Source organism: Leptosomus discolor, chromosome 9 (assembly GCF_034619465.1).
Source record: "Leptosomus discolor isolate bLepDis1 chromosome 9, bLepDis1.hap2, whole genome shotgun sequence".
Taxonomy (NCBI): Eukaryota; Metazoa; Chordata; class Aves; order Leptosomiformes; family Leptosomidae; genus Leptosomus; species Leptosomus discolor.
In genome coordinates this window covers 11,140,448-11,152,767 of record NC_141399.1, presented here as the reverse complement: position 1 = coordinate 11,152,767, position 12,320 = coordinate 11,140,448, and the positions used below count along the sequence as shown (strand labels likewise).

Here is a 12,320-nt window from a genome sequence, read left to right as displayed (position 1 = left end):
GGGTTGGAAAGGACCTTGAAGATCACCTAGTGCAAATCCCCAGCCATAGGCAGAGACACCTTCCACTAGACCAAGTTGCTCCAAGCCCCATCCAACCTGGCCTTGAACACTGACGGGGAGGGGGCAGCCACAGCTTCTCTGGGCAACCTGTGCCAGTGTCTCGCCACCCTCACAGTAAAGAACTTCTTCCTTATATCTAACCTAAATCGGCCCTCTTTCAGTTTGAAACCGCTACCCCTGGTCCTGTCACTACCCTCCCTGATGAAGAGTCCCTCCCCACCTTTCCTGCAGGCCCCCTTTAAGCACTGGCAGGCCGCTGTAAGGTCTCCCCGGAGCCTTCTCTTCTCCAGGCTGAACAACCCCAACTCTCTTAGCCTGTCCTCACAGGGGAGGTGCTCCAACCCCCTGATCGTCTCCGTGGCCCTCCTCGGGACCCACTCGAGCAGGTCCATGTCCTTCTTCTGTGAGGGTCCCCAGAGCCAGACACAGCCCTGCAGGTGGGGTCTCACCAGAGCGGAGTAGAAAGGCAGAATCCCCTCCCTCGACCTGCTGGCCACGCTGCTTTTGATGCAGCCCAGGATGCGATGGGCTTTCTGGGCCGTGAGCGCACGTTGCTGGCTCATATTTAGTTTGTCACCCACCAGCACCCCCAAGTCCTTCTCCTCGGGGCTGCTCTCGATCCCCTCATCGCCCAGCCTGTGTCTGTGCTTGGGATTGCCCCGGCCCAGGTGCAGGACCTTGCGCTTGGCCTTGTTGAACTCCATGAGGTTTGCACGGGCCCACCTCTCCATCCTGTCAGGGTCCCTCTGGATGGCCTCCCTTCCCTCCAGCGCGGCGACCGCACCACACAGCTTGGTGTCCTCAGCAACCTTGCTGAGGGTGCACTCAGTGCCACCGTCCTTGTCACTGACAAAGATGCTAAACGGCACCGGTCTCCATACTGACCCCTGAGGGACACCACTTGTCGTCACTGGTCTCCACTCAGACATTGAGCCATTGACCGTGACAGCCAATTCCTCATCCACCAGGTGGTCCATCCATCAAATCCATGTCTCTCCCATGTAGAGACAGAGCTGTTGTGCAGGATGGTGTCAAATGCTTTGCACAAGTCCAGGTAGATGACATCAGTTGCACCTTCCCTTCTCCACCAAGGCTGTAACCCCATCGTAGAACCCCATAGGTCCCTTGTGATATCTCGGATCAAACACCCAGAATAAATAGTTTGGAAGTGCAAGGCTTATATTGTGCTTGTGCACAGGAGATGGCCTTTTCTATGCCACAGCCCCTTTGTGGAGACTCAGTGCCACCTGATGAGGAAAAAAATGAGCTGGGTTTTTTTGAGGTTTCTTTGTAAGCTTGCCCCACATGCTGTTACCAGATGTATGTGCGTGCAAATGAAGTACTCATCTATTGACATGGCTTGTAGTCGGTAGGCAAAGTAGTGTGAGTCTTGTGCTATGTCCCGTTGGAAGGGGCTACAAGAGAGAAAGCAAGACCGGGAGAGCTGGCGTGATGTTGGGCAAAGCCTGCTGAGAAGCAGATATGTTTGTGACTGTGCCCAGCTAAGATCTTGCCCTTAAATAGCACTTCATATTCAAAGTGGTCACTGAAGAAATGACATGCATGCAAGCTTCACCTCTCTATCGAAACGATGTTCTCTAAGGCACCGCTGCTTGACCCTTCAGAACACCACCTGGTGTATCAGGAGGGGAAGTGAAGAACGCTTACTTTTTGCTTAAACTTCCAAAGCGACTGAGCTCTGGAAGAATAACCAGTAGCTCTTTGCCTGTCATCCGGTCCCTGGGAATAGGCCTTCTCCCAAGAGCAGCTCCAAAGTCCGTGGTGATGACTCTAGTTTGGGCTGTAGGTGTTAATTACAGCCAAGACCGAGTCCCTAAAATAGTGCAGTGCCCTAACGCGGTGCCACACCTGCGGGTGCGGGGGATGTGCTTTAGCGAGGAGATGCTTTACCTTGGCAAGCCTGGACTTCCCATGAGCAGACCCCCGTGTGTCCTGCGGTGGAGCTGGTGCAAATGCCGCCTCCTCCACCCCAGCAATGGTTCCCCACACAGGCCAAAGATCTTGGCGGCTTCTGGGGCACTTTTCATCCAGCTCCACATCTGGGCACGATGCAGCTGTGGCTTTTGTTTTGTGTCCTGCTCTTGGCTGGCACCTTTTGAGCAGCTCATGATGATCCCTCTTAAAGTTAGGGCTATAATAGAAGCATAAAAGCTAAAAAGTCGGAACACCTGAGCTTGGTTGTTGGGGGGAAATGATTAAAGTGCTTGTGGGCTCATTGTTTCTACGTGTGTGACGGGTGAAAGCCGCTGGTGAGTGTGTAAGTGAGTCTGGGCTTCCGCTGCACAAGCAGGACAGGACAACTGGAAGAGGTTTATTGTTCCAACAGTTTGTTATCAACTCTTGTAAACTGTTTCTTAGCAAGTCTATGAACAGCATTCCTAACAAACAGAGCTTAAGAGACCATTGAGTGGCTACCAGCTGCCTGCCCTTCTCTAGGACGTGTGGTGCTGGGGTCCAAGGGCATCGTCTGCATCTGCAGGGCTGGGGCTGCAGGTGCAGGTGCGGCAGTGGGGTGGCGTTGGCCTCTGCAGAACTACCAGCACAGGTATTGCAAAGCGTGGTGGAGCATCACCAGCATGCTGGTGGCCATCTGGGCTTTGGCTGCTAGGCCGTGGCAGAAGGAGGGTGGCAGCGGTGAACGTCTTGCTGCCTGATGCTCCGTCAGGCTCTGGAGTTGTGGGAGCAGCCGGTGGTGGAGAAGGGTGGGTGCTGTCGAGGCCGGGAGGTGATTCAGCCCGTCATCGCTTGGTGGGCGTGGTGGTCGTGGGTGGAGATGCCTGCCTGTCCCCCGCAGGCTGACCATCCGGGCTCCTGGAGGGTTGGCTGTCAAGCCCTTCTGGTGTATCTGGGGCTTCCCGTTTGATGCCAACTTTCCTCTTGCACCTTTCAAGCAGGTGGGGATGGTCTCTGTTAAAAATGGGGTTGTAGTAGTAGAGAACCTAAAAAAACCCCCAAAAGCAGAGGGGAAGGGTTAGTTGAGACCATTTCAAGACTGGAAAAGCCCAAGCTACAAGAACTAAGACTTTGAGGTTCAAAAGAGGAGCATGGGTGCCAAAAGGGACTCTGAGGAGTGTTTGAAACCTAAAGCTTAGGCTAAAACGTTACGCGACGGTTCTGTTCAGTCGTTGCCTCCCCGGGTTTTTGCCCTCGGGGAGCAGAGCAGTGTAGGATTTTCAAAAGCATAAGAAGTATTATCAAAAGCCAAATACTACTGTTTTTCAGCACCTTCACTGTGGCTATGAGCAGCCAAGTAATACTACGTCCTTACATGTGTCTTCTCAGCATTCAGCAGGTGCTGCAGGCAGGTTTCAGATTTGGTACAGCAAGACTCGTGGCAAAGACGTGAAAATAAATCGGGTTACACTGCTTAACGGGTTCAAACTAATCAGACAGAACCCAGCTGTATTTTATCTGCATTTCTGCTGGTCAGAAAGACTAAGTCAAACCTTCCTGAAAATGACCCGAGAAGGAAATGAAAACCAGAGCACTCGCTACCCTCCCATCTCCTCTATCGCAAGGCCTGATTTGACGTGAAGGTCCCTCTCTCCCCCAAGTCTGTCGTGAGCGCTAGCTGATGTGCAGGGCAACTGCTGTACCTTGGCATGAGCGGAAGCTGCTGCTGCTTCTGCCAGGAATTCAGGCAGGGAGGCAGATCTTTGTGCATCCCGACGGATTTTGGTGAAGCCATAGAGGTTCAGCTGCCGAAGGAAACTTTTCATCTTCTGCGTGGCAAAAACCCGCAGAGGTCCTCTCCTGCTCAGCACCTCGTTTTCAAAGAGCTTTTGGTAGATGGCCACACATTTTCCTCCCTCGCTCCACCAGGTGGACTGAAACTGCTGGCTTTCCAGCATTTTCCAAAGCTTCTGCGGAAAGCTGAGGGTGAAGAGTTCTCTGGCCTCAAACACACTCTGGGTGGCAAGAGGTGGGACTTGTCCAGCTTGGACATCCTGCTTCTTCCTTGTCACTTGTCTGGCAGCGTGACAGGGAGGGCCAGGAGAAGTCATGTCTGCCAATGGCCCCAGCTTGTCCTGGGCAGAAAGCAATGGTGTTTCTGTGGGCGACTGCTCCCGCTGCGTTTCTTTTGTCTCGGCTGGACTGATGTTTCCCTTGCCGGCTCTTGCCCCAGACAGCCGGGCCTTGTCCTGCCAGTCTGCAAGCAAAGGCGAACTGGCACTGGCTGACTGTGGGTGTCAGTGGGATATTCTGGCAGATTCTTGTGGTGCCCGTGGTGCGTAGTGGTGACATCACAGCGTCATGTCACAGTGAGAAGAAATTGCTGAAAAGTACTTGTTGCTTTTCACTCGCAGAGACACCGGTGGTGGGACTCCAGAGCCCAGGAGTCACTATAAGCCGTTTTGAACAGCTGTAGGCAATGAGAGGACCGTGCTGTGTCCCGTTGCATCCAGGAGTGGGTCCGCAGGAAGGCATGAGGATGGCTGCAGCGTTGGGCACCCCAGTGCCCTGTTGAGGAATTTTTTCTGCTAGGTACCTCTGACACGTGCAGAAATGTCCTTAGACACTTTCTTGTCATTTCTCTGAGATGGGGTCTGCAAGAAAACGTGATCCAAGACATTTTAAGTACCTAATTTGTGCAGCGTTGCAAATGCAGAGAGCAGCTGAAGTACCTCAGCCTTCTCTCTGCCAAGCAGATCCCTTAAGAGGTCAAAATCTGCTTTCCTGAAGTCCAGGGTAGTGAGCTTGCTGTGCCCCCTCCTCGCTGTCCTAAGGATCTTGAACTCTACCATTTCATGGTCACTTCAGCCAAGGCTGCCCCTGAGCTTCACATTCCCCACCAGCCCCTCCCTGTTGTTGAGAACAAGGTCCAGCACAGCACCTCTCCTCGTTGGCTCCTCTGTCACTTGGAGAATTATCAGCACATTCCAGGAACCTCCTGGATTGCTTATGCCCTGCTCTCTTGTCCCTGTCAACAGATATCGGGGTGGTTGAAGTCCCCTATGAAGACCAGGGCCTGTGAACGTGAGGCTGCTCCTAACTGTCTATAGAGGGCCACATCCACTCAGTCTTCCTTCCAGGTCGGATGGTCTGTAGCAGACCTCCACTATAATGTCACCTGTTCCTGACCTCCCTTTGGTCCTGACCCAACTCATCCACCCCTGGGCAGAGCTCCATGCACTCCAGCTGGTCGTTGACATAGAGGGCAACACCCCCTCCTCGTCTCTGCCTGTCCTCCCTAAAGAGCCTTTATCCTTCTGTTCTGACACATAGGAGCTATTGTACCACATCTCTCTGGTGCCAATAAGATCACAACCCTGCAGGCATGTGCACATCTCTAACTCCCCTTGTTTATTCCCCATGCTGTGTGCCTTTGCATAGGGACATCTCAGTTGGGCCCCAGTGAAACTGGAGTGGCTGGAATTCCTTTGTGCTGCTCTGCAGGTGCTCTCTTGCTGACCTCTGATGCCTCTCCAGGCTCTGGGCACCTGTTGCTGGCACTGGCATCAAACTGGTAGGAGTGGGACAGATTGAGGTTCCCCTCCCTCACACAGATTGTGTTGTGCTTGGGATCTTGCCCTCCTTCACATCCCCCTGCACATTGCAGGGATGTGTGTGAAAACAAAGAGCCCCTTTGCCTGGGTTGATGCACATGCTGGTTGTTTCGCCTCCGATCCCAGTGCTGCAGTGCCAAACTTCTGCTGACGGCTTAAGTTTTGCAGAGCCTTTAGGCGAGTGAGAAATGGGTTTATCCCTGTGTCTACCCCATGTTTGTCTTTCTGTGTCCCACAGAAAAAAGCAGGTACCCTGTGCTTCACAGCAGAGTTGCTCTGGCAGCAGTGTCCACTGGGCTGCCATGTCTGCTCACCTTCCACCCCACCCAGGGCCAAGAAGATAGGACTGAGCTGTTACCTGCTGCAGCAAAATGTTGCTAATATTACACACCAGCCATGTACAGATTCAGGCATAGCGCTTGCTCACATTCTCCTTTTTGCTTTATTCCAGTGTCATTGTTAAAAAAATTGACCCAGGAACTTGTGCCTCTGCTCTGTTCTCGGGAAAGGATCAGCTTTGGGCATCCAGGTTCCCCAGTAATGCCCGGCTTGCGGTAGTACCGTTCCTCAAGGGACAGCCCAGGCACTTGGCCAGGCAGTGCCTCTGTTCTTCCACATTTACTGAACTTCCTCTTGCTGCTGAGCAAAGCTCTTCTCCTTCTTCCTGTCTGGCTGAATACAGCTGCTGGCAGCCAGCAGTCCCCTTCCACTAGGCAGTCTCTGTGGTCCAGTGCCATTCCGTCGGCGTTGCAGGCTCTCTCCCCTGTCCCTGCAGTGGCTCCGAGTCCATCAGACTCCCCTCTGCCTTTTGCTTTGCTCATGAGCTTCTCCCTGGCCTCTGTTCAGGAAACCGCTGGGGCCTCCTTTCTCCTTTGCTGCTACTCCCTGCAGTGGAGGGGACGCAGCTTTGAAGCGGTGAGGGGAGGCTGCTGAGCAGCAGAGGGTAACCTCTCACGTGTGTCAGGCCTGGGCTCTCCCCTCTTCCCTGCCTGTGCTGACTCTGCCCTGCTCTGTTCTCCACAGGGCACTCTGCAGAAGTTTGTGGATGACTTGTTCCAGGTGATCCTCAGTACCAACCGCCCTGTTCCTCTGGCAGTTAAGTACTTCTTTGACCTGCTGGATGAGCAGGCAATGCACTACGGGATCGCAGACCCCGAGACCATCCACATCTGGAAGACAAACAGGTATGGTGTTCCTGTGGGCCCCGGAGGAGGCACTGCGAAGCTGTCAAGAGCTGATCACCTGCAAAGTGACAGCTGCCTTTGCCTGCTGAGGAGGAGCAAACTGGGAGTGCAAGGAAGCAGAGCATGGTGTGAAAAGGTGGTTTTGCTGGGCAGGCAAAGCTGGGAGATGCAGTAAGGGACAGAAGATCTTTCAGCGCCGTGGCTGCTTCCTTTGCTGATGCCCGGTTGCGCTTCTGTCTTCTCCTCAGCCTGCCCCTGCGGTTCTGGATCAACATCATCAAGAATCCCCAGTTTGTTTTTGATGTGCAGACGTCCGATAACGTAGATGCTGTGCTGCTGGTCATCGCGCAGACCTTCATGGACTCCTGTACCATAGCTGACCATAAGTTAGGGCGGGTAAGTACAGAGGGAGAAGGGAGCGTGGTCGGCACGAATAGTTGAGCAGCGCTGCCCCAGGAAGACAATGATGTTTATGTAGCACCACTGGGACAGCAGGCCAGGCCCATCCTTGCTCCCATGTGCCACGGGAGAGTGATGAGGACTACTGGGAAGAGATGGGGGAGGATCTGATTATTTTTTTTTAGCATACAGAAGAAGTTGTGAGGGGTGCTCTCTGTTTACAGTTTACAGCTACTTGGGAGACAGAGCTAATCTGTAGTTGGCTGTGGCAGACAGTGGAGGTCACAGGACACATCCTGGAGATTCAGGTTGGCCATTAGAAAAACTTTTTACCACCGCTACTCACCATGTGCTGAGGGTGGAACAGTCCTGCACAGTCACCAGAGATGGGATGAGCAGATCTCTGGAGGATTTCAGGAATCAGCTATGCAAACCCATAGCCAATGTGATCTCATACTGGTGATCACCCAGCTCCAAGTGGAAGGCTGGCCTACAGGGATTCCAGAGGTCCCTTCACCAATATGTCTCATGGTTCCTCAGAGTGCATTACTGGAAGGGAGCTTGGTCTTTAAAGTGCCTCTCCATGCAGAGGACAAAAATTCCTGATCCTGAATGAGTGACAGAAAATAGTGGTGATGGTGTTACGTGCTAAGGTTAGTCTGCAGCAAGGTGAAGGAGCTTTTTGTAATCAGTTCTGGTTTGGCTGTTCAAGGACTCTCCGATCAATAAGCTGCTCTATGCCCGGGACATTCCTCGCTACAAGCAGATGGTGGAAAGGTAAGCAATGAATGTGAGGAGTCCTAGTTTAAGCAGTAAGAAGGAGGCGAGGAGGAACAAAGCGCTAATTGCCTGTGTACCACTGTGTAGGTATTATGCGGACATTCGTCAGACCATCTCTGCCAGTGACCAGGAGATGAACTCTGCCCTGGCTGAGCTATCACGGGTAAATAAAATTGTTTCAGAAGTCACCCCGGCCCCTCACCTGTGCCGCTAAGAGAAAGTTAGTGATGCAAGGATGAGGTACTCCAGCTGGGTGTGCAGTTCTGCCCAGACGTACTGACCGTTCCCAGGGGCTGCTCTGCTTTGTGGCACCACAAGACGGGCGAGGGTCTGCCCAGCTAGCACTGGAGAGAGAAGTGTAGTGAAGGATTCAGGGCAAGGAGTATGGGGGGGGGGCTTTTTGGGTGTGGGTTTTTTTTTTTCCTTCTCTAGGAACTACTGGTGAATTCCCTTTCCTGTTGCTTTGTGCAACAGGCACGTTTGCTAATGAGTTGTGAGGACACAGAGTTTAGGAGAACAGTCTTTGGGTGTCTCACAGTTTTGTCTAACTTCCTCTTTTATTCAGAATTACTCAGGTGACCTCAATTCCCTGGTGGCTCTGCATGAATTGTACAAATACATCAATAAGTACTACGACCAGGTGAGTGTGTGTGTTTCCAGCAGGTATGAATATGGCCTTCTCCTTTTACTATCCAAACAAAACCCCCCAAAACTTAATAATTAAGAGCAGCCAGACTATTACTCTTTCATTGGCATGTGTCATAAGTTTGCTTTATTCTTATCCGAGAGGGAGGGAGGAAATCACAAAAAAGGCCTTATCTCTGACTTAGAGGCTGTTGGGATTTCGTGTACGCTTCTGTTTTTTTTTACTCCGGTATCCAAATACTCTACCTTAAAATGCAATGCAGCTCGTTCAGATTCATTTACTAAAGATACCATTGTCAGGTGAGAAGTGTAGCCTTCTCTTTGCACTATGAAGTTTATAAGTTATTAGGACAAATCTAGAATACTTATGTTGTGGTTAATTGGAGATTAATTACTCCATAGCCACTCTAGTCTCGAGGACACTGGATTCCAGCTTGGGCTCTCCACTGTGCGTGGCGTTGAGCTGGGTGACAGTGGTGTGTGCTGGAGAGAGGCTGCCAGTGAGCTCTGTCTCGTTGCAGATCATTACTGCCTTGGAGGAAGACCCAACAGCACAGAAGATGCAGCTCGGATATAGACTACAACAGATTGCAGCAGCCGTGGAGAATAAAGTCACAGATTTGTGACAGGCACAGACAGACTGCTCTCCCCTGGCTGAGCAGGGACAGTGCTCGTCCTGGCTATACACAGGGTGCCCTGCTGCCATTGGAACCAGACTCTCCAAGGAACCTGCGGGTGACGTGAACAGGGATGGCCAAGGCAATACAAAGTACAAGCGTCCTTGCATCTCAGAGAATATTTTTTTACAGGCTTTTCTTTTTAAAAGCAAAACAAACAAACAAAAGAACCAAACTTTGGTTTTCCTCTGGCAGACCGTCAGGGGGACCACACCGCTCCTTCCTACGGATGTTACGTGAACGTGCCAAGTTTCCACACAACAACGTCGTTGAAGAGCCTGGTGACAGCTCCCAGCCCTGTGTCTGTGGAGGCCTCGGCCTTGCACGGATGCCCTTGCCGGTGCTGCCAGACTCCCCTGCTGCAGCCGCTCGCTTCAGCGGGGACGCAGGAGGCTTCCCCCAGGCTGTGCTGACCTCTGTCCCCAGCCAGCGAGCACTCCTGCAGCATCCCGCCCGAGAAACCTCCTTGCAGCAACGTCCCCGCTGGTTCCGGACGTTGCATGTGGAAAGGAGAGTGTCCGACGGCAAAGGTCTCCTGCTCCCCAGTGTGCTGGTCTCTGACAGCTCGTGCGCTCGGATGTAACGTGCTCACCAGCATGCGCGCTTGCCCAGGGGACTGTTGGAAATGGACAGCACCGCCTCGCCCTTTCCCTCGGGACACATTCAGCATGTGAGGGTCGCTGCCTGGCTCGCCTCAGTCTCCTTTGACCCAGCTCGGGATCCGCCTTCCTGGTTCCTTGTGGTCCGAGGTTGCCCTGCTCTTTAGAAAAGCACAACAAATGCCTTGTGCCACTTCCCCTTCCTCTGGTCTCTGGCTGTTCTGCTGCTCTGAACTGGACTTGTAAATACCCTCAGAAAGTTAATGTATTTAAATGGTAAAGGAGAATGTTTAATTTTGTGGCTTTGAGACAAAGCTTTTCTCGGAGGAGTATCTCTGTGCACTTCTACTGACAAACGTCTGTCAGCACTGGAGCAGTTTTCTCCACTGCTTTGTCTGCAGGGATAACTCGTAGATGTTTCCGTTGTCGTAACAGCAGCTTGCTTTTCCCCGCAGCTCGGTTCAAGGCTTAGCTGTGTGCTCTTCTGTTAGGCTTGCCTTACACCTTACTCTGTTTCACTCCCCAGACTCTCCTGTCGTGGCACATAGAGGGGTTATTTGGTGAGCTGTGAGCTCAAGGAAGCCATGAAGCACAACTCTGTTGTTCCCAAGGAGCGTCAAGTGTCCTGCAAACAGGAATGATTTGTGCGAGGAAGGAGAGGCTGGAGCCGGCACAAGCACAGTTAGTTGGCAGCTGTCACTGGGCAGCTCCTCCCTGGTCCCTCCTCGGTTCCTGCGCCTTGTGAACTGAGCGAGCTGCCCTTCCGGGAGCGAATTCCTATTTATAAGGGTGACCTACTCGTTCTCACCCCCCTGCTGCTAATTCCACGCTGATGTCCTGCGTGCCTGGGGCAGGCAGACAGGTCTGACTCCTCTTGTCACTTCCCTGAGGTGGTGATTGTGTGGGCCAGGAGGGAGCAGAGCTAAAACAGGGCAGGATCACGTCCCTACCTCTCTTTACGTGGCATAGAGCAGTAATTCCAGGCCTGTCAGAGCAGCCCTGTGGCTTCGTGCGAGGGCTGTGCTGTTGCAAAACCGTTCTCTGAGCAATATAACAACAGGCTAATGCTGGCCTCTGCCTACAAAGCCAGCTCTCTCCTCTACGGTGACCCTCTCAGCAGCATTCCCAGGTACTCTGTGCCCAGAGTACGGCAAATGTCCCCGTGCCACCTCCTGTACGGAGCAGCAGGTGAGCTGGCTGGCTCCTGCCTGGCAGAAAGGGGGGGAGGGGGCAGAGTTTGCCTCTCTTCCTCCAGGTGGGCACCAGTTTGGGTCTCGTTCTTGCCTGACCACCCATTTCCCCAAAGCTTACGGGAACTTAGCATCTCTGAAACCTCTGTCTTGACCAAATCCGATTAAATCAGCCCAAAAAAAAGCTGGGTGGAGGAAAGGACTGGCAGGTGGGAGAAAGCAGATAGGATGCACGTTAGTAAAGCCCATTCCCTTTGGAACTGCAGGAGGCGATCCCTTGGTTTGAGGCGGGTGCAGGTGCGGTGGCAGAGTAGCGTTGTCCCCTTGTGTGTTGACGGACGGACTTTCTGCCCCAGACAGCACGACGTGGCACACGGCTCCTCCAACTGGCTGGGTGTCTGCCCGGAGCCACGGGCTCTCTGCTGGATTTATGGCTCTGCAGGCTGTTACTGTCTGCCCCTCGTTTTGCAGAATTATCCTTGTGCTTTCCCAGAACAGGGTGGCTTGGGGCTTAATTCCGAATGCAGCTCACATCAGCAAAGGGAGGAGGACGTGGTGGCTCTCCTGGAATTGTAGTGACAGAAGTGCGCGTGTCTCTGCCTGTGTGGCCAACTTTGGCCGTAGGGTAAGCGGGCTCCACGCCCTCTTTGCTTCTCAGGAGTGCTGGATGTTGGAGATGATCTGCTTTCTCTGCACGTATCTGTGAAAGTCTGCTTTTATCAGAGCAATAATCAAGACTTAAAAATGGAGCTGAACGTAGGTGATTGACTTATTTAACATCCCGAGCTTGTCCTTGCAGAGCTGGACAGGAGGCACTGCCCAGCGCAGGTGCCGTGAGGGTGGAAAGCTGTTAGCGCCCATCCCTTCCCCTCCGTCTGTCCTTGGTGTTCTAGACAGCGGCATCCTCCTCCCCTGCGGACACGCACTGAAGGCCCCTCGCTGGGATCAACTTGGGTGTTTAGGCATGGCCCCTCTTCTCTCCGTCCATGCCCCTCTCCTGTGGCAAAATCCATTACTACGACAGGATTCTGTTGCATTTAAATTTGCACAAACCAGGTTTTTGTTACGAAATTCCCTCTTGCAGGGAAGACTTATTTATTTATTTCTCACGATCCTTCCAAGTTTCTTCCAGTCTCTGCCTGATTCCATGACCAGCTTGTCAGACACTGTGGAGAAGGACATTCCTCCTCAGGGACGGAAAACCCTCTCTGGATGTTCCTGTTTTCTTACAGGCACCAAGTTCTGTGGGTACCAGCTG

The 12,320-nt window shown here is 52.8% G+C and overlaps 1 protein-coding gene across 2 annotated transcripts in view; it reads left to right on the top strand.

Annotated features, from left to right (window-relative positions):
* PLXNB1 (plexin B1) overlaps positions 1-9,222 on the top strand; it is a 43,527-nt gene extending 34,305 nt beyond the window's left edge. For both annotated transcript variants that reach the window (XM_086470631.1, XM_086470630.1), the window contains 6 exons: positions 6,612-6,772; positions 7,021-7,168; positions 7,884-7,948; positions 8,039-8,114; positions 8,517-8,591; positions 9,118-9,222. In XM_086470631.1, the coding sequence (XP_086326757.1) occupies positions 6,612-6,772; positions 7,021-7,168; positions 7,884-7,948; positions 8,039-8,114; positions 8,517-8,591; positions 9,118-9,222 (630 nt within the window). The remainder of the gene's footprint in view (positions 1-6,611; positions 6,773-7,020; positions 7,169-7,883; positions 7,949-8,038; positions 8,115-8,516; positions 8,592-9,117) is intronic.
* The last annotated feature ends 3,098 nt before the right edge of the window (positions 9,223-12,320 follow it).